At 42.5% G+C, this 22,962-nt stretch overlaps 1 protein-coding gene across 1 annotated transcript; it reads left to right on the forward strand.

Moving 5' to 3' along the window:
* The first annotated feature begins 6,231 nt into the window (after positions 1 to 6,231).
* LOC120019960 (KN motif and ankyrin repeat domain-containing protein 4-like) lies at positions 6,232 to 18,983 on the forward strand. Its single transcript, XM_038963368.1, has 8 exons — positions 6,232 to 6,250; positions 6,425 to 7,550; positions 7,788 to 8,068; positions 10,234 to 10,309; positions 12,843 to 13,202; positions 13,378 to 13,462; positions 15,547 to 15,766; positions 18,787 to 18,983. The coding sequence occupies exons 1-8, from the start codon at positions 6,232 to 6,234 to the stop codon at positions 18,981 to 18,983; spliced, it is 2,364 nt and encodes a 787-aa protein (XP_038819296.1).
* The last annotated feature ends 3,979 nt before the right edge of the window (positions 18,984 to 22,962 follow it).

The raw sequence follows: 22,962 nt of genomic DNA on the forward strand, positions 1-22,962 counted from the left end.
AGAGGGGTTTAGAGTCTAACACCTACCCACTGAGGGGTCAGGAGAGAGAGGGGGGTTTAGAGTCTAACACCTACCCACTGAGGGGACAGGAGAGAGAGAGGGGTTTAGAGTCTAACACCTACCCACTGAGGGGACAGGAGAGAGAGGGGGGTTTAGAGTCTAACACCTACCCACTGAGGGGACAGGAGAGAGAGGGGGGTTTAGAGTCTAACACCTACCCACTGAGGGGACAGGAGAGAGAGGGGGGTTTAGAGTCTAACACCTACCCACTGAGGGGTCAGGAGAGAGAGGGGGGTTTAGAATCTAACACCTACCCACTGAGGGGACAGGAGAGAGAGGGGGGTTTAGAGTCTAACACCTACCCACTGAGGGGTCAGGAGAGAGAGGGGGGTTTAGAGTCTAACACCTACCCACTGAGGGGACAGGAGAGAGAGGGGGGTTTAGAGTCTAACACCTACCCACTGAGGGGACAGGAGAGAGAGGGGGGTTTAGAATCTAACACCTACCCACTGAAGGGACAGGAGAGAGAGGAGGGTTTAGAGTCTAACACCTACCCACTGAGGGGACAGGAGAGAGAGGGGGGTTTAGAATCTAACACCTACCCACTGAAGGGACAGGAGAGAGAGGAGGGTTTAGAGTCTAACACCTACCCACTGAGGGGACAGGAGAGAGAGGGGGGTTTAGAGTCTAACACCTACCCACTGAGGGGTCAGGAGAGAGAGGGGGGTTTAGAGTCTAACACCTACCCACTGAGGGGACAGGAGAGAGAGGGGGGTTTAGAATCTAACACCTACCCACTGAGGGGTCAGGAGAGAGAGGGGGGTTTAGAGTCTAACACCTACCCACTGAGGGGTCAGGAGAGAGAGGAGGGTTTAGAGTCTAACACCTACCCACTGAGGGGTCAGGAGAGAGAGGGGGGTTTAGAGTCTAACACCTACCCACTGAGGGGACAGGAGAGAGAGGGGGGTTTAGAATCTAACACCTACCCACTGAGGGGACAGGAGAGAGAGGGGGGTTTAGAGTCTAACACCTACCCACTGAGGGGACAGGAGAGAGAGGGGGGTTTAGAATCTAACACCTACCCACTGAGGGGTCAGGAGAGAGAGGGGGGTTTAGAGTCTAACACCTACCCACTGAGGGGACAGGAGAGAGAGGGGGGTTTAGAATCTAACACCTACCCACTGAGGGGACAGGAGAGAGAGGGGGGTTTAGAGTTATAGAGGGGAAGGAAGGAGGAAGCTTGGGAAGAGACTAAAAGAAGAGTGAGATGGGTAGATATGGCTGGTCAGGATAGACTAGACAAGATGGCGGGAGGACAAGAGGGGAGAATGTATAATAAGTAAAGAGAGTTGAAGGAGAGAAGAGAGGTGAGATAACAGAATGTATAATAAGTAAAGAGAGTTGAAGGAGAGAAGAGAGGTGAGATAACAGAATGTATAATAAGTAAAGAGAGTTGAAGGAGAGAAGAGAGGTGAGATAACAGGAGAGAAATATATTGAGGAAGAGAAACAGAGAGAAAGCACTGGAAGAAAAGAGGGAGGCCGAGAGAGTAGGAGAGACATTTTTAAATGTAGGAGTGTATTGGGTTCCCTGGCTATTGGTCTCAACCGTCTAGGAGTTATTTTGAGATCTGTATTTGGACTGAAGGTCTATAATCAGGGGCGGACTGGCCATTTGGCATTTCGGGAAAATACCAGATGGGCTGGTCCAATATCTGGCTAATAATGGGGGCCTCAGGGAAAATAATGGTTCGGTGTGTTAGAAATGCCAAGGCTGATATAATCAAGGGAACATCAGGCCTTCCACTGTTCTACGCATTCTCCAGGTGCAGAACCGTTTGATAAATACAGAACAGAGGCATTACAACACACAGAACAGAGATTAGAACACACAGAACAGACATTAGAACACACAGAACAGAGACATTAGAACACACAGAACAGACATTAGAACACACAGAACAGACATTAGAACACACAGAACAGAGACATTAGAACACACAGAACAGACATTAGAACACACAGAACAGAGACATTAGAACACACAGAACAGAGACATTAGAACACACAGAACAGACATTAGAACACACAGAACAGAGACATTAGAACACACAGAACAGAGATTAGAACACACAGAACAGAGACATTAGAACACACAGAACAGACATTAGAACACACAGAACAGACATTAGAACACACAGAACAGACATTAGAACACACAGAACAGAGACATTAGAACACACAGAACAGACATTAGAACACACAGAACAGAGACATTAGAACACACAGAACAGACATTAGAACACACAGAACAGAGACATTAGAACACACAGAACAGAGACATTAGAACACACAGAACAGAGACATTAGAACACACAGAACAGAGACATTAGAACACACAGAACAGAGATTAGAACACACAGAACAGAGACATTAGAACACACAGAACAGACATTAGAACACACAGAACAGAGACATTAGAACACACAGAACAGAGACATTAGAACACACAGAACAGAGACATTAGAACACACAGAACAGAGACATTAGAACACACAGAACAGACATTAGAACACACAGAACAGAGACATTAGAACACACAGAACAGAGATTAGAACACACAGAACAGAGATTAGAACACACAGAACAGAGATTAGAACACACAGAACAGAGACAGTAGAACACACAGAACAGACATTAGAACACACAGAACAGACATTAGAACACACAGAACAGAGACATTAGAACACACAGAACAGACATTAGAACACACAGAACAGAGACATTAGAACACACAGAACAGAGACATTAGAACACACAGAACAGACATTAGAACACACAGAACAGAGACATTAGAACACACAGAACAGACATTAGAACACACAGAACAGAGATTAGAACACACAGAACAGAGACATTAGAACACACAGAACAGACATTAGAACACACAGAACAGAGACATTAGAACACACAGAACAGAGACATTAGAACACACAGAACAGAGACATTAGAACACACAGAACAGAGACATTAGAACACACAGAACAGACATTAGAACACACAGAACAGAGACATTAGAACACACAGAACAGAGATTAGAACACACAGAACAGAGACATTAGAACACACAGAACAGACATTAGAACACACAGAACAGAGACATTAGAACACACAGAACAGAGACATTAGAACACACAGAACAGAGACATTAGAACACACAGAACAGACATTAGAACACACAGAACAGAGACATTAGAACACACAGAACAGAGATTAGAACACACAGAACAGAGATTAGAACACACAGAACAGAGATTAGAACACACAGAACAGAGACAGTAGAACACACAGAACAGACATTAGAACACACAGAACAGAGACATTAGAACACACAGAACAGAGACATTAGAACACACAGAACAGAGACATTAGAACACACAGAACAGAGATTAGAACACACAGAACAGACATTAGAACACACAGAACAGAGACATTAGAACACACAGAACAGAGACATTAGAACACACAGAACAGAGACATTAGAACACACAGAACAGACATTAGAACACACAGAACAGAGACATTAGAACACACAGAACAGAGACATTAGAACACACAGAACAGACATTAGAACACACAGAACAGAGACATTAGAACACACAGAACAGACATTAGAACACACAGAACAGAGATTAGAACACACAGAACAGAGACATTAGAACACACAGAACAGACATTAGAACACACAGAACAGAGACATTAGAACACACAGAACAGAGACATTAGAACACACAGAACAGAGACATTAGAACACACAGAACAGAGATTAGAACACACAGAACAGACATTAGAACACACAGAACAGACATTAGAACACACAGAACAGAGACATTAGAACACACAGAACAGACATTAGAACACACAGAACAGACATTAGAACACACAGAACAGAGACATTAGAACACACAGAACAGACATTAGAACACACAGAACAGAGACATTAGAACACACAGAACAGAGACATTAGAACACACAGAACAGACATTAGAACACACAGAACAGAGACATTAGAACACACAGAACAGAGACATTAGAACACACAGAACAGAGATTAGAACACACAGAACAGACATTAGAACACACAGAACAGAGACATTAGAACACACAGAACAGAGACATTAGAACACACAGAACAGAGACATTAGAACACACAGAACAGAGACATTAGAACACACAGAACAGAGACATTAGAACACACAGAACAGACATTAGAACACACAGAACAGACATTAGAACACACAGAACAGACATTAGAACACACAGAACAGAGATTAGAACACACAGAACAGAGACATTAGAACACACAGAACAGAGACATTAGAACACACAGAACAGAGACATTAGAACACACAGAACAGAGACATTAGAACACACAGAACAGAGATTAGAACACACAGAACAGACATTAGAACACACAGAACAGACATTAGAACACACAGAACAGAGACATTAGAACACACAGAACAGAGACATTAGAACACACAGAACAGACATTAGAACACACAGAACAGACATTAGAACACACAGAACAGAGACATTAGAACACACAGAACAGAGACATTAGAACACACAGAACAGACATTAGAACACACAGAACAGAGACATTAGAACACACAGAACAGAGACATTAGAACACACAGAACAGAGACATTAGAACACACAGAACAGAGACATTAGAACACACAGAACAGACATTAGAACACACAGAACAGACATTAGAACACACAGAACAGAGACATTAGAACACACAGAACAGAGACATTAGAACACACAGAACAGACATTAGAACACACAGAACAGACATTAGAACACACAGAACAGACATTAGAACACACAGAACAGAGATTAGAACACACAGAACAGAGACATTAGAACACACAGAACAGAGACATTAGAACACACAGAACAGAGACATTAGAACACACAGAACAGAGATTAGAACACACAGAACAGAGACATTAGAACACACAGAACAGAGACATTAGAACACACAGAACAGAGACATTAGAACACACAGAACAGAGACATTAGAACACACAGAACAGAGACATTAGAACACACAGAACAGACATTAGAACACACAGAACAGACAGTAGAACACACAGAACAGAGACAGTAGAACACACAGAACAGAGACAGTAGAACACACAGAACAGAGACATTAGAACACACAGAACAGACATTAGAACACACAGAACAGAGACATTAGAACACACAGAACAGAGACATTAGAACACACAGAACAGAGACATTAGAACACACAGAACAGAGACATTAGAACACACAGAACAGAGACATTAGAACACACAGAACAGAGACATTAGAACACACAGAACAGAGACATTAGAACACACAGAACAGAGACATTAGAACACACAGAACAGAGACATTAGAACACACAGAACAGAGACATTAGAACACACAGAACAGAGACATTAGAACACACAGAACAGAGACATTAGAACACACAGAACAGAGACATTACAACACACAGAACAGAGACATTAGAACACACAGAACAGAGACATTAGAACACACAGAACAGAGATTAGAACACACAGAACAGACATTAGAACACACAGAACAGAGACATTAGAACACACAGAACAGAGATTAGAACACACAGAACAGAGATTAGAACACACAGAACAGAGATTAGAACACACAGAACAGAGATTAGAACACACAGAACAGAGACAGTAGAACACACAGAACAGAGACAGTAGAACACACAGAACAGAGACAGTAGAACACACAGAACAGAGACAGTAGAACACACAGAACAGAGACATTAGAACACACAGAACAGACATTAGAACACACAGAACAGACATTAGAACACACAGAACAGAGACAGTAGAACACACAGAACAGAGACATTAGAATACACAGAACAGAGACATTAGAACACACAGAACAGACATTAGAACACACAGAACAGAGATTAGAACACAGAACAGAGACATTAACAACAATAATCTACAAATGCTCTCCCCCTCCTCCTCTGTCCCCTGCTTGCTGTCTCTTGCCAGGCAGTCAAGTTGCTGACCATCACGAGAAAAGAGTCTCAACGCCAGTAGAAGTTGGCAAGCGAGCAGAAACTGACTGGCACTCAGACTACCAACAGACATCTAATGTGCTAAAACACAACGCTCACAGCTGAAGCCTGACAATGACGGACAAACAAAATGGTAACAGCTTTACAAATATATCAAATGTATCAATGAAAATTGGCTACCTTTTTGATAGTTATATGGAACAAAATGTTTGTTAGATAATTCCTAAACACATTTATGCTCCACACACTGTAGTGCTTATTATGAATCAATGTTATGATAACAAGAAACTCTGCAACCCTTTTGTAGGAAATGGGCCCAAAGCCCCAGAGAATAGGGTGAAGGGGAAGCCTCCTCCGTACTCGGTGGAGACGCCCTATGGCTTCCGCCTGGACCTGGACTTCCTCAAGTACGTGGACGACATCGAGAAGGGCCACACCATAAAGAGAGTCCCCATCCAGCGCCGGAGCAGGGGGCAGAGGCCCAGCACTCTCCCCAGGAACCTCAACCTCTCTGGGCATGGCTACCAGTCTAGCCCCTGGGGCTCCACTGGAGCTCTGGCCTCCAGGTCTCGCCTCCCCGACCCCCACCAAGGCTATGGCTCTTGGGCTTATGATGGCAGATCGCCAGCCTCCCCTGGAGGATACAAGTCTGTGGCAGAGATGGAAGCCAGTATCAGGGCCTTTGATGAGCAGCCCTTGGGGGAGCACATCAGGCCCAATCTCCTGCGGGCCTCCAGCCTGCCTCTTACCGTCCTGCTAAGGAAAGGTTCAGAGTCAACTGAGGACCCGGCCAGTCTCCGAAGCTCCAGAGACCGTCTCGGAGGAAGGGACACTTCCACGGAAGACATCCTCTACTCCCTGGACCGCTTGTCCAACTGTCCGTCCAAACAGGATTTTTCTGGAACCCTCCGCCGCCTCAATGAAGCCCTGGAGCACATGGGCAAGCTGGAGGAGGAGGTCCGTGTCATCCCAGAGCTCAAGGCACAGATCTACATCCTGCAGGAGGAGAGGGAGATGCTCCGTCTTGGACTGAACCCCAAACCCGCATCCCGAACCTTCTCCAACAGGGCCAAAGACCACTCTTACGTGACCTCTGACCTCAAAAGACCCAGGAAAGAGAGTAATCTCTTCCTCGCCAACAATGACATCACCGATGATGACTCTAACCAGACACACGAGTGGAGGACAAGCACAGACCTGGATGAGCTTCTCACAGTGACGTCTCTGCAGGCCAAAGTGGCCATGCTGGAGCAGAGGCTTCATGAGAGCAGCCTGGACCTCCAGAAGGCTACCGTGCTACTGAGAGAACAGCAGGAGGAGGGCCGGAGGAACGATGAGAGGATGTGCCAGCTGATCAGGAACACTGGGGACTGGGGGAGAGCAGAAAGAGTCCCTGTGGAGCAAGATGAAAAACAGACTGAGAATTCTTCTAGGTGGGTCTTAGCAGGTGTGCATGGTACATCCATTCGAGAAAGTTTGAATGTAGGAGAAGCTTTGTCGACAAATACAGTGACCATTAGAACAAATAGACAAAACCCTGGCACTCAGATTGAGGACCTAGAAGATGATCAAGTTTGGGTTTCACCTAGCTCTTTCATGATGGAGGCCCAAGCGAACAGTCTTGGAGCTGGTCAACACAGTTCAAAAACGGTGGTCCATTGCTCCGTCAGAGAACCAGGCCTAGCAGTACCCATGGAGCACATGCCCCAGGAGGAAGCCCCCCCAGGGAGCATGGATCAAGCTGTGGCAGCCCTCCACATAAGGAGGATCCAGTGTCTCCTGGAACAGCAGTGGGAGTGTCTGTGTGGGGGGACAGCACCAGAGGGGGGCAAGGCCCTGGAGCACCCAGACCCCAAGGTCAATTCACTACAGGAGGAGATGATGAGTCTGGTTCATACTCTTTCCTCCTACTACAACCATGGATCCAGTGACGGAGAGGTTTCTCAAGGAGGTATAGCCTATTTTCACAGATCTTTCGGGTTGATTTCCAGAACACAGATTAAGCCTATTGCTGGACTAAGAAGTATGCTCAATGAAGAATCTCCATTGAAAGTGCTTTCTAGTCCAGGAGAAGACTTGATCTAGGACTGGGAACCTGGAAAACAATCGACAGTCTACATTGATAATAAATATTTTCAATTAAATATAAAAAGAAAAGTTATTTGGAACAAGGAATCATTTTCTCAGGTTCCTTATAAAGCAAATTGAAATCCAATGTTTATTTTATAGAACAGAGCTCTTTTGTCTTTCATAAATCAGACATTTTCGAACTCATTTGAATTTCAAAGCACAGTCATAATGTAACGCAATCGATTCCCAATGGTTTTGAAACCCCATTCACGTCACGTCAGCACATTTAACTCATAGCTTTGAGCTATTTCTCCGTCTAGCATGAAAGATTAGGTCAGATTTATGAGTCAATGACAGGAATTTACTGCACACAAATCCCAGTACCATGTCAGAGACTACTTACAGACAACTTTTCTTGCCTCTCTCACATTGAGACCCACAATTGACCATGCAGTGTACATGAATGGCTATAGTTGTCCTGGCTTTATTCATGATAGATTTTTGATTTTGCCATATTGGAATGATTACAGTTCCTACAAGTACTTCCCTTCTCTACCTTTATACTAGCACTTTGGTCATAATTACAGGGAAATTATTTTATTCTCGTGCTAAAGACAAGTCAATGCTGCTGAGGACACAACTCACCAGACTCATGTGTCTTATTAAAGCAAAGAAATGAACATAAATACAGTTTATATGTAATTATCAAACTTCCCACAGAGTTCCATTGTTATTAGGCTACCAACCATGTATAATGGAGTATGTTTAAGGACTGTCTATTACCATGTCACACTGTGTGTGGTTGGTTCCACCTGAAACGACAATCATTTGCAAAGCATTTACAATGATGTATTTTTTATAAAGGGTTCGAGCTTCACCAACCCTTTAGTTGTTGTTGTTTGTGTAGCCGTTGTTGTATTCAAAGTGGGACCGTGTGATTTAACAGCTCCTACGCCTTAAAAAAATGCTTTCATCTCATCCAGGGTTGCAAAGGGAGGATATATTACTGGAAACTTTACCAGTAAACAACCAGAATTGTGGTAACTTTCAAGGTATTTTAGGAGTTTTATCTAGTGGCCTTTTTTTGGGTACTTTAGATTATCACATGAGTCTGTAATTATCTCTGGTCCTCTGTGTGGTCTTATCACATGAGTCTGTAATTATCTCTGTGCCTCTGTGTGGTCTTATCACATGAGTCTGTAATTATCTCTGTCCCTCTGTGTGGTCTTATCACATGAGTCTGTAATTATCTCTGTCCCTCTGTGTGGTCTTATCACATGAGTCTGTAATTATCTCTGTCCCTCTGTGTGGTCTTATCACATGAGTCTGTAATTATCTCTGTCCCTCTGTGTGGTCTTATCACATGAGTCTGTAATTATCTCTGTCCCTCTGTGTGGTCTTATCACATGAGTCTGTAATTATCTCTGTCCCTCTGTGTGTCCTTATCACATATTAAATATGAATATAAACCATCAACTTAGTGAATACCATATGGTGTTTAATATGAGACTTTCAGCATGAAATATCCTTTATACTGTTTTTGTATTACCAGGTCAATATGTCTTTGTTGTAAATGTTTTGGCGCCAAACTGGTGGTAGATGTGAAAGAAGTCAATAGTTGGAAGAGTTTCATAGTTAATGGAAAATAATGGAAAATAATCATTAGATGCTTTTTGTTCATTTAAGTAGGCTATTTTCTATTGAATTCTATGGCCTATTCACCAGAGCAGTGGTTCCCAACCTTTTTTGGCTGCTGTACCACCAACTGAATTTTGCTCTGCCCGGAGTTCCCCTGAAGTACCCCCTCATGTACATTTTACCAGCAGGCCTACGGTCTAATGAGTGTTCTCAAGTACCCCCTGTGGATAGACCAGGTACCCCCAGGGGTCCTAGTTCCCCTGCACTAGAAACTCATTGGCAATATGAATAATAGATATGAATACATTTGTTTAAAGTTATTCAAGTATAAATTACCAGAGTTCCTATAGATTACCATAGCTTTTACCAGTATCTTTGCAACCCTAATCTTGGCGTTTTCTCTCCCAGTCCCAAAATCCACCATGAAGAGAAATGGGAGTGCTCGGATGTCAAAGAACCTCCACTTTGTTGGTGTGAACGGAGGGTAAGACACTAGTCTCCTTTATGTTGTTAACAAATAACTAACTTGAGCATCACCCTCTGAATTTATGACCAATTTATGGCTATTTTATCTCACTGTGCATTTATCTCACTGTGCAGAAACTCGAGTTTGGTACAGTCTGCGTTTAGCTCTGAAAACCCCTTGTACAGTGCCTTCAGAAAGTAATCACACCCCTTGACTTTTCCACATTTTGTTGTGTTACATCCTGAATTTAAAATAGATTCAATAGAGATTCTGTGTCACTGGCCAACACACAATAATACCCCATAATGTCAAAGTGGAATTATGTTTTTAGAAATGTTCACAAACTAATTAAAAATGAAAAGATGAAATGTTTTAAGTCAATAAGTATTCAACCCCTTTGTTATGGCAAGCCTAAAGTTTAGTAGTAGAAATGTGCTTAACAAGTCACATAATAAGTTGCATGGACTCACTCTGTGTGCAATAATAGTGTTTAACATGATTTTTGAATGACTACCTCATCTCTGTACCCACACTTACAGATAATTGTAAGGTTCCTCAGTCGAGGAGTGAATTTCAAACACAGATTCAACCACAAAGACCAGGGAGGTTTTCCAATGCCTCACAAAGAAGGGCACCTATTGGTTCGATGGGTAAAACATAAAAAAAGCAGACATTGAATATCCCTTTAGGTATGGTGAAGTTATTAATTACACTTCGGATGGTGTTTCAATACACCCAGTCACTACAAAGATACAGGCGTCCTTCCTAACTCAGTTGCTGGAGAGGAAGGAAACCGCTCAGGGATTTTACCATGACACCAATGGTGACTTTATAACAGTTGCAGAGTTTAATGGCTGTGATAGGAGAAAACTGAGGATGGATCAACAACATTGTAGTTACTCCACAATACTAACCTAATTGACAGAGTGAAAAGATGGAAACCTGTACAGAATAAAAATATACCAAAACATGCATCCTGTTTGCAATAAGACACTAAAGTAAAACTGCAAAAAATGTGACAAAGAAAGTAACTTTTTGTCCTGAATACAAAGTGTTATGTTTAGGGCAAATCCAACACAACACATCTCTGAGTACCACTCTTCATATTTTCAAGCATGATGGTGGCTGCATCATGTTATGGGCATGCTTGTCATCGGCAAGGACTAGGGACTTGTTTTAGGATAAAAAGAAACGGAATAGAGCTAAGCACAGGCAAAATCCTAGAGGAAAACCTGGTTCAGTCTGCTTTCCAACAGACACTGGGAGACAAATTCACCTTTCAGCAGGACAATAACCTAAACCTAATGCCAAATATACACTGAGTGTACAAAACATTAGGAAAACCTTCCTAATATTGAGTTGCCATCAGAACAGCCTCAATTCGTCGGGAATGAACTCTACAAGATGTCGAAAGCATTCCACAGCAATGCTGGCCCACATTCACTCCAATGCTTCACACAGTTGTGTCAAGCTGGCTGGATGTCCTATGGGTGGTGGACCATTCTTGATAAACACAGGAAACTGTTGGGCGTGAAAAACCAGGCAGTGTTGCAGTTCTTGACACACTCAAACCGACGTGCCTGATACCTACTTACACTTACTATCCCAATCAAAGGCACTTAAATCTTTTGTCTTGCCCATTCACCCTCTGAATGGCACACATACACAATCCATGTCTCAATTGTCTCAAGGCTTAAAAATCCTTCTTTAACCTGTCTCCTCCCCTTCATCTATACTGATTGAAGTGGATTTAACAAGTGACATCAATAAGGGATCATAGCTTTCACCTGGATTCACCTGGTCAGTCTATGTCATGGAAAGAGCAGGTGTTCGTAATGTTTTGTCCACTCAGTGTACACTGGAGTTGCTTACCAAGATGACAATGAATGTTCCTGAGTTGCGTAGTTACAGTTTTGACTTAAATTGGCTTGAAAATCTATGGCAAAGACTTGAAAATGGCTTTCTAGGGATGATCAACAACCAACTTGACAGAGCTAAAATAATTTTTAAAAGAATAACGTGCAAATATTGTACAATCTAGGTTTGGAAAGCTCTTAGAGATTTACCCAGAAACACTCACAGCTGTAATCGCTGTCAAAGATGATTCTAACATGTATTGACTCAGAGATGTGAATACTTACGTAAATTAGATATTTCTGTATTTCATTTGCAATACATTTGCAAAAATGACTTTGTCATTATGGGTAAGAAAAATATATATTTAAACCATTTTGAATTCAGGCTGTAACCAAAAAATATGAAATAAGTCAAGGGGTATGAGTACTTTCTGAAGGCACTGTACATGGCTAGATTGTCAGGATGGCTGTACACGCTTAGAAACAAGGTGCTATCTAGAACTTAAAAGGGTTCTTTGGCTGTCCCCATAGGAGAACCCTTTGAAGAACCCTTTTTTGGTTCCACAGAGGGTTCTAAATAGAACCCAAAAACGGTTCTCATATGGGTACAGCTGAATAACCCTTTTGTAACCCTTTTTTTCTAATAGTATAATATAATTTCTAATACACATTGGTTCCTGCTGATATGTATTTAGCTTTGAAACAACACCAAATGAGGATCTGGACCGTAAGAGCCATGCAAAGGAGGACATGTCAGCCCTACAGCAACAACCAGAAGGACAACTCCCCCCTGGGGAGATGGCAGAGAAACGTGCAGACCATGGGGGTTCCAACCACGGAGACCAGAAAGAGGGAGACCCAAGCCCAGGTCAAGAGATGATGGAAGGAACCGATCCGATGGACCAGACTACTCAAACTGCAGAACCAGACGAACAGACAGATAGTGGTGGGGATGTGGAAGCTGCAGAACCAGAGGAACATAACAAGACAGACACAACACCAGAGGAACCCATGGAAGCAGAACCAGATCCAAACACAGATCCCAAACAAGACAGGTGAGGGGAACTGAGTATATTGTATTTCGTTCATGAATTATACAATTTGATGATTGGCCAGTTGTTTTGGCATATACATTTTTTAATTTTGAATAGTGTCATGACGATCTTTATTGTAACGTATTGACGTTAGTGAGAGTATATGAATTGGACTGATGATTCTGTGTCCTCATAGGGAGGATGTAGAAGGGGAGTTCATAGCAGCATGTCATTTCGTCAACGATCACATGGATAACATGGATAACCCCAATGATGACATGGTATGCATGGTACAGAAATACACTTAGACATAGGCACAACCTAATTACACAAGCCTTATTCAACATGAACGGCTGTCAACACAGATAAGGCAGGCACTACCAAAACACAGTGTGTTAAAGATGAAATCATTTGTGTCATTTTTCATTTAATGAAGAGGAGCATAGTTATACACCTCATTACTTTCATTAGCATCATTAAAATGTACAGGTAATTGCCAAAATAACGGAAACACCAACATAAAGTGTCTTAGTAGGACCACCACGAGCCAGAACAGCTTCAATGAAACCTGACATAGATTCTACCAGTGTCTGGAACTCTATTGGTATAGATTCTACAGGTGTCTGGAACTCTATTGGTATAGATTCTACAGGTGTCTGGAACTCTATTGGTATAGATTCTACAGGTGTCTGGAACTCTATTGGTATAGATTCTACAGGTGTCTGGAACTCTATTGGTATAGATTCTACAGGTGTCTGGAACTCTATTGGTATAGATTCTACAGGTGTCTGGAACTCTATTGGTATAGATTCTACAGGTGTCTGGAACTCTATTGGTATAGATTCTACAGGTGTCTGGAACTCTATTGGTATAGATTCTACAGGTGTCTGGAACTCTATTGGTATAGATTCTACAGGTGTCTGGAACTCTATTGGTATAGATTCTACAGGTGTCTGGAACTCTATTGGTATAGATTCTACAGGTGTCTGGAACTCTATTGGTATAGATTCTACAGGTGTCTGGAACTCTATTGGTATAGATTCTACAGGTGTCTGGAACTCTATTGGTATAGATTCTACAGGTGTCTGGAACTCTATTGGTATAGATTCTACAGGTGTCTGGAACTCTATTGGTATAGATTCTACAGGTGTCTGGAACTCTATTGGTATAAATTCTACAGGTGTCTGGAACTCTATTGGTATAGATTCTACAAGTGTCTGGAACTCTATTGGTATAGATTCTACAGGTGTCTGGAACTCTATTGGTATAGATTCTACAGGTGTCTGGAACTCTATTGGTATAGATTCTACAGGTGTCTGGAACTCTATTGGTATAGATTCTACAGGTGTCTGGAACTCTATTGGTATAGATTCTACAGGTGTCTGGAACTCTATTGGTATAGATTCTACAGGTATCTGGAACTCTATTGGTATAGATTCTACAGGTGTCTGGAACTCTATTGGTATAGATTCTACAGGTGTCTGGAACTCTATTGGTATAGATTCTACAGGTGTCTGGAACTCTATTGGTATAGATTCTACAGGTGTCTGGAACTCTATTGGTATAGATTCTACAGGTGTCTGGAACTCTATTGGTATAGATTCTACAGGTGTCTGGAACTCTATTGGTATAGATTCTACAGGTGTCTGGAACTCTACTGGAGGGATACGACACCAGTCTTCCACCAGGAAATACATCATTTGGTGTTTTGTTGGTGGTTTTGTTGATTGTGTTCAATTGGGTTGAGATCTGGTGACTGAGACGGCCATGGCATATGGCTTACATCGTTTTCATGCTCTTCAGATCATTCAGTGACCACTCGTGCCCTGTGGATGGGGGTGTTGTCATCCTATGGGGGCATAGCCATGGTAGCCAAAATAATGGCCTGCCCAGCATTTTTATACATGACCCTAAGCATGATGGGATGTTAATTGCCTAATTAACTCAAGAACCACACCTGTGTGGAAGCACCTGCTTTCAATATACTTTGTATCCCTCATTTACTGAAGTGTTTCCATTATTTTGGCAGTTACCTGTATATCTGCTGTTAGCGTCGTTAACATGTCTATCTGCTGTTAGCGTCGTTAACATGTCTATCTGCTGTTAGCGTCGTTAACATGTCTATCTGCTGTTAGCGTCGTTAACATGTCTATGTGCTGTAGGCATTTTCTCCCTAAAATATCCAAGGATTATGGATAGAAGTCTTCAGATAGGACCAGTTTATCCTCCATTTGGGGGGGAAACAGGAAACTGATCTTAGATCAGCGTCTATGGCAGGGCAACTCCAGTCCAGGTGGGCCACAGTGTGTGCAGGCTTTTGTCCCAGCCCCGAACTAACACTCCCCGGTTATCGTCTGTTCCCCAGAGGCGTGGCCTGGTGGTGCTGTTCCAGCATTGGTTCCGGGTGGCGGCTGAGGAGGACTCTCTGGCCAATACGGTGTCTGTGTACCTCAGAGAGGTGAGGACGGCCACGCCGTCGCTCCTCCCCTTCTTAGTTAACATGGCAGATGACAACGGCAACACAGTGCTGCACTACAGCGTGTCTCACACCAACTACCCCATTGTCAGCCTGCTACTGGACACAGGTAGGTACCACTGTGTATGTGTTTGTGTGTTTGTGTGTGTGATTACACTATTATGAGAATGGTGAAGGTAGGACAGTAAGTGTACATAAGAACTCACTGTATGGGATATCTACATGGTTCCACAGTGTATCTACCGTTCAAAAGTTTGGGGTCACTTAGAAATGTCCTTGTTTTTGAAAGAAAAGCAATTTTTTTTGTCCGTAATTATCAGCAACCATCACTCCTGTGTTCCAATGGCACGTTGTGTTAGCTAATCCAAGTTTATCATTTTAAAAGGCTAATTGATCATTAGAAAACCCTTTTGGAATTATGCTAGCACAGATGAAAACTGGCCTTCTTTAGACTAGTTGAAAACCTGGAGCATTACAGGCTCAAAATGGCCAGAAACAAAGCCCTTTCTTTTGAAACTCGTCAGTCTATTCTTGTTCTGAGAAATGAAGGCTATTCCATGTGAGAAATTGCAAAGAAACTGAAGATCTCGTACAACGCTGTGTACTATTCCCTTCACAGAGCAGCGCAAACTGGCTCTAACCAAAATAGAAAAAGGAGTGGGAGGCCCCGGTGCGCAACTGAGCAAGAGGACAAGTACATTAGAGTGTCTAGTTTGAGAAACAGACGCCTCACAAGTCCTCAACTGGCAGCTTCATTAAATAGTACCCTCAAAACACCAGTCTCAACGTCAACAGTGAAGAGGCGACTCCAGGATGCTAGCCTTCTAGGCAGAGTTGCAAAGAAAAAGCAATGTCTCAGACTGGTCAATAAAAAGAAAAGATTAAGATGGGCAAAAGAACACAGACACTGGACAGAGGAACTCTGTTTTCTGATGCTCCAGATACTCAACTATCTAAAGAAGGCCAGTTTTATTGCTTCTTTAAATCAGCACAACAGTTTTCATCTGTGCTAACATAATTGTAAAAGGGTTTTCTAATGATCAATTAGCCTTTTAAAATGATAAACTTGGATTAGCTAACACAACGTGCCATTGGAACACAGGAGTGGTGGTTGCTGATAATGGGCCTCTGTACGCCTATGTAGATATTCCATTAATTTCTTATGGCTGCAATCCCGTTAACGGGATGATATGACAACAGCCAGTGAAAGTGCAGTGCGCCAAATTCAAACAACAGAAATCTCATAATTAAAATTCCTCAAACATACATGTATCTTATACCATTTTAAAGGTAATCTTGTTGTTAATCCCACCAAAGTGTCCGATTTCAAATAGGCTTTACAGCGAAAGCACCACAACACAGCCATTTTTCCAGCCAAAGACAGGATTCACAAAAAGCAGAAATAGAGATAAAATTAATCACTAACCTTTGATGATCTTCATCAGATGACACTCATAGGACTTCATTTTACACAATGCATATATGTTTTGTTCGATAAAGCTCATATTTAAATCCAAAAACCTCAGTTTACATTGGCGCCATATTCAGAAATGCCTCCAAAATATCCGGAGAAATTGCAGAGAGCCACGTCAAATAACATAAATACTCATCATAAACTTTGATGAAAGATACATGTTTTACATAGAATTAAAGATACACTTGTTCTTAATGCAACCGCTGTGTCAGATTTCAAAAAGCTTTACGGCAAAAGCACAATATTCCATAATCTGAGAACAGCGTTCAGCCACAAAAGGAAGCCATACAGTTCCCCGCCAAATTGTGCAGTCAACAAAACTCATAAAAAGCATTATAAATCTTCACTTACCTTTGCTGATCTTCGTCGGAATGCACTCCCAGGACTCCCACAAGAAATGTTAGTTTTGTTCGGTCATGTCCATCATTTATGTCCAAATAGCTATTTTTGTTAGCGTGTTTGGTAAACAAATGCAAAGTCAGAAAGCGCGTTCACTAAAAGCTGACGAAATGTCAAAAAGTTCCGTAACAGTCGTTAGAAACATGTCAAACGATGTATTGAATCAATCTTTAGAATGTTTTTAACATAAATCTTCAGTAACGTTCCAACCGGAGAATTACATTGACTTTAGATGTGCGATGGAACAGAGCTCCCTCTCATGTGAACGCGCATGGTCAGAGCATGGCCAGAGCATGGCCAGGTCATGGTAGACCTGACTATTTCCTGTCTCCTTCGGCCCCCCTACACAGTAGAGGCATCAGACAAGGTTCTACAGATTGTTGACATCTAGTGGAAGCCGTAGGAAGTGCAAACTCATCCATATCCCACTGTGTGTTCTGTAGGGGCTGTGTTGAAAATCGACCAACCTCAGAATTTCCACTTCCTGTTTGGATTTTTTCTCAGGTTTTTGCCTGCCATATGAGTTATGTTATACTCACAGACATCATTCAAATAGTTTTAGAAACTTCAGAGTGTTTTCTATCCAATACGAATAATAATATGCATATATTAGCAACTGGGACTGAGGAGCAGGCAGTTTACTATGGGCACCTCTGTGCACCTTTCATCCAAGCTACTCAATACTGCCCCTGCAGCCATAAGAAGTTTTAAAAAATCTGCCGTTTCCAGCTACAATAGTCATTTGCAACATTAACAATGTCTACACTGTATTTCTGATCAATTTTATGTTATTTTAAATGGACAAAAAAAAAGGTGCTTTTCTTTCAAAACAAGGACATTTCTAAGTGACTCCAAACTTTTGAACGGTAGTGTATATGGTTCCACAGTGTATCTACATGGTTCCACAGTGTATCTACATGGTTCCACAGTGTATCTACATGGTTCCACAGTGTATCTACATGGTTCCACAGTGTATCTACATGGTTCCACAGTGTATCTACATGGTTCCACAGTGTATCTACATGGTTCCACAGTGTATCTACATGGTTCCACAGTGTATCTACATGGTTCCACAGTGTATCTACATGGTTCCACAGTGTATCTACATGGTTCCACAGTGTATCTACATGGTTCCACATTGCATCTACATGGTTCCACATTATATCTATAGTCTCTCTTGAAACAATACTACAAAAACACAAGTTGACATGAAGGTCCAATACGCGTTTCTAAATGGGCGTGTGTTCCCTCTGCAGGTGTTTGTGAGGTGGACCTTCAGAACAAGGCGGGGTACACAGCGGTGATGCTGGCGTCCCTGACGGCCCCGGACAGCTCTGGGGACATGGAGGTGGTCGGCAGGCTCATGGAGCTGGGGGACGTCAATGCTCAAGCCAGCCAGGTCACTGTCACTGCCTCTGTAGACACCAAATACACACCTCGTACTTCATCCTAACACTGTTATATGGTACATATTGTACTGTAGGACCAAGCATCTCAGTATTCCAAAGCAATAGACAAGAATGGATACAAAATCCATAGTGGATATTTCAGAGTTACATACACTATATATACAAAAGTATGTGGACACCCCTTCAAATTAGTGGATTTGGCTATTTCAGCCACACCTGTTGCTGACAGGCGTATAAAATCAAGCACACAGCCATGCAATCTCCATAGACAATCATTGGCAGTGGAATGGCCTTACTGAAAAGCTTTCAACGTGGCACCATCATAGGATGCCACCTTTCCAACAAGTGAGTTCATAAAATTTCTGCCCTGCTAGAGCAGCCCCGATCAACTGTAAGTGCTGTTATTGTGAAGTGGAAACGTCTAGGAGCAACAACGGCTCAGCCGCGAAGTGGTAGGCCACACAAGCTCAAAGAACGGGACCGCTGAATGCTGAAGTACGTAGCGTGTAAAAATCGTCTGTCTTCGGTTGCAACACTCACTACCAAGTTACAAACTGCCTCTGGAAGAAACATCAGCACAATAACTGTTTTTTGGAAGTTTCATGAAATGGGTTTCCATGTTATTTGGTATTTTTGGTATTTTATTAGGATCCCCATTAGCTGTTGCAAAAGCAACAGCTACTCTTCCTGGGGTCCACACAGAACATGAAACATAATACAGAATGACATAATACAGAACATTAAAAGACAAGAACAGCTCAAGGAAAGAACTACATCACTTTCATTGTTTTAAAGGCACATGTAGCCTACATATCAATGCATACACACAAACTATCTAGGTCAAATAGTGGAGAGGTGTTGTGCCGTGAGGTGTTGCTTTATCTGTTTTTTGAAACCAGGTTTGCTGTTTATTTGAGCAATATAAGATGGAACGAAGTTCCATGCAATAATGGCTCTATATAATACTGTATGCTTTCTTGAATTTGTTCTGGATTTGGGGACTGTGAAAAGACCCCTTGTGACATGGTGGGGTAAGTGTGTGTGTCAAATCAAATCAAGTGTCAGAGCTATGTGTCAGTTGACTATGCAAACAATTTGGGATTTTCAACACATTAATGTTTCTTATAAAAAAATAAGTGATGCAGTTAGTCTCTCCTCAGCTCATGGCCGAGCTGCCGCACACAAGCCTAAGATCACCATGCGCAATGCCAAGCGTCGGCTGGAGGGGTGTAAAGCTCGCCGCCATTGGAATCTTGAGCAGTGGAAACACGTTCTCTGGAGTGATGAATCACACTTCACCAACTGGCAGTCCGACGGACAAATCTGGGTTTGGCGGATGCCAGGAGAAAGCTACCTGCCCGAATGCATAGAGCCAACTGTAAAGTTTGGTGGATGAGGGATAAATGTCTGGGGCTTTTTTCATGGTTCAAGTTAGGCCCCTTAGTTCCAGTGAAGGGAAATCTTAACGCGACAGCATACAATGACATTCTAGACGATTCGGTGCTTCCAACTTTGTGGCAACAGTTTGGGGAAGGCCGTTTCCTGTGTCAGCAAGACAATGCCCCCATGCACAAAGTCCGGTCCAAATAGAAATGGTTTGTCGAGATCAGTGTGGAAGAACTTCACCAGCCTGCACAGAGCCCTGACCTCCACCCCATCGAACACCTTTGGGATGAATTGGGATGTAGACTATGAGCTAGGCCTAATCGCCCAACATCAGTGCCCGACCTCACTAATGCTCTTGTGGCTGAATGGATGCAAATCCCTGCAGCAATGTTCCAACATCTAGTAGAAAGCCTTCCCAGAAGAGTGGAGGCTGTTATAGCAGCAAAGGGGGGACCAACTCTATATTAATGCCCATGATATGATTTTGGAATAAAATGTTGGACGAGCAGGTGTCCACATAGTTTTGGTCATGTAGTGAATGGATCATCAATATACAGTAAACTGGACCTGTGTAGTGATTATTTGTTCAGAATAATAATAGATTTTCATATAGCTATAAACTACATGAATCTGCACCAAAGGCCAATGGTGTGTCAGGCTTCTTCCACAGAGAATATTATAGCTTTAATAAATAATAATACCTTCTGTTTCTGTCATAGTGGGGTTTAACCAGGCTACAGTACTGGAGCATGAATACCTTGTGTTTCTGTCATAGTGTGGTTTAACCAGGCTACAGTACTGGAGCATGACTACCTTCTGTTTCTGTCATAGTGTGGTTTAACCAGGCTACAGTACTGGAGCATGAATACCTTGTGTTTCTGTCATAGTGGGGTTTAACCAGGCTACAGTACTGGAGAATGAATACCTTGTGTTTCTGTCAAAGTGGGGTTCAACCAGGCTACAGTACTGGAGCATGAATACCTTCTGTTTCTGTCATAGTGGGGTTTAACCAGGCTACAGTACTGGAGCATGAATACCTTCTGTTTCTGTCATAGTGGGGTTTAACCAGGCTACAGTACTGGAGAATGAATACCTTGTGTTTCTGTCATAGTGTGGTTTAACCAGGCTACAGTACTGGAGAATGAATACCTTCTGTTTCTGTCATAGTGGGGTTTAACCAGGCTACAGTACTGGAGAATGAATACCTTCTGTTTCTGTCATAGTGGGGTTTAACCAGGCTACAGTACTGGAGCATGAATACCTCATGTTTCTGTCATAGTGTGGTTTAACCAGGCTACAGTACTGGAGAATGAATACCTTGTGTTTCTGTCATAGTGGCGTTTAACCAGGCTACAGTAATGGAGCATAAATACCTTCTGTTTCTGTCATAGTGTGGTTTAACCAGGCTACAGTAATGGAGCATAAATACCTCATGTTTCTGTCATAGTGTGGTTTAACCAGGCTACAGTACTGGAGCATGAATACCTTGTGTTTCTGTCATAGTGGGGTTTAACCAGGCTACAGTACTGGAGCATAAATACCTTCTGTTTCTGTCATAGTGGGGTTTAACCAGGCTACAGTAATGGAGCATAAATACCTTCTGTTTCTGTCATAGTGGGGTTTAACCAGGCTACAGCACTGGAGCATGAATACCTTGTGTTTCTGTCATAGTGGGGTTTAACCAGGCTACAGTACTGGAGCATGAATACCTTGTGTTTCTGTCATAGTGGGGTTTAACCAGGCTACAGTACTGGAGCATGAATATCTTGTGTTTCTGTCATAGTGGGGTTTAACCAGGCTACAGTACTGGAGCATGAATACCTTGTGTTTCTGTCATAGTGGGGTTTAACCAGGCTACAGTACTGGAGCATAAATACCTTCTGTTTCTGTCATAGTGGGGTTTAACCAGGCTACAGTACTGGAGAATGAATACCTTCTGTTTCTGTCATAGTGTGGTTTAACCAGGCTACAGTACTGGAGCATGAATACCTTATGTTTCTGTCATAGTGGGGTTCAACCAGGCTACAGTACTGGAGAATGAATACCTTCTGTTTCTGTCATAGTGTGGTTTAACCAGGCTACAGTACTGGAGAATGAATACCTTGTGTTTCTGTCATAGTGTGGTTTAACCAGGCTACAGTACTGGAGAATGAATACCTTGTGTTTCTGTCATAGTGTGGTTTAACCAGGCTACAGTACTGGAGAATGAATACCTTGTGTTTCTGTCATAGTGTGGTTTAACCAGGCTACAGTACTGGAGAATGAATACCTTGTGTTTCTGTCATAGTGTGGTTTAACCAGGCTACAGTACTGGAGAATGAATACCTTGTGTTTCTGTCATAGTGGGGTTTAACCAGGCTACAGTACTGGAGAATGAATACCTTGTGTTTCTGTCATAGTGGGGTTTAACCAGGCTACAGTACTGGAGAATGAATACCTTCTGTTTCTGTCATAGTGTGGTTTAACCAGGCTACAGTACTGGAGCATGAATACCTTGTGTTTCTGTCATAGTGTGGTTTAACCAGGCTACAGTACTGGAGAATGAATACCTTGTGTTTCTGTCATAGTGTGGTTTAACCAGGCTACAGTACTGGAGCATGAATACCTTGTGTTTCTGTCATAGTGGGGTTTAACCAG

This window comes from Salvelinus namaycush, chromosome 25 (assembly GCF_016432855.1).
Source record: "Salvelinus namaycush isolate Seneca chromosome 25, SaNama_1.0, whole genome shotgun sequence".
Classification (NCBI taxonomy): Eukaryota; Metazoa; Chordata; class Actinopteri; order Salmoniformes; family Salmonidae; genus Salvelinus; species Salvelinus namaycush.

What these genes read in the sequence shown, in the direction of transcription:
- LOC120019960 (XM_038963368.1), top strand. An exon ending in CGGAGAGGTTTCTCAAGGAG is followed by an intron (nt 8,069 to 10,233) that starts GTATAGCCTATT and finishes TTTCTCTCCCAG; the next exon opens with TCCCAAAATCCACCATGAAG. An exon ending in CAGCCTGCTACTGGACACAG is followed by an intron (nt 15,767 to 18,786) that starts GTAGGTACCACT and finishes TTCCCTCTGCAG; the next exon opens with GTGTTTGTGAGGTGGACCTT.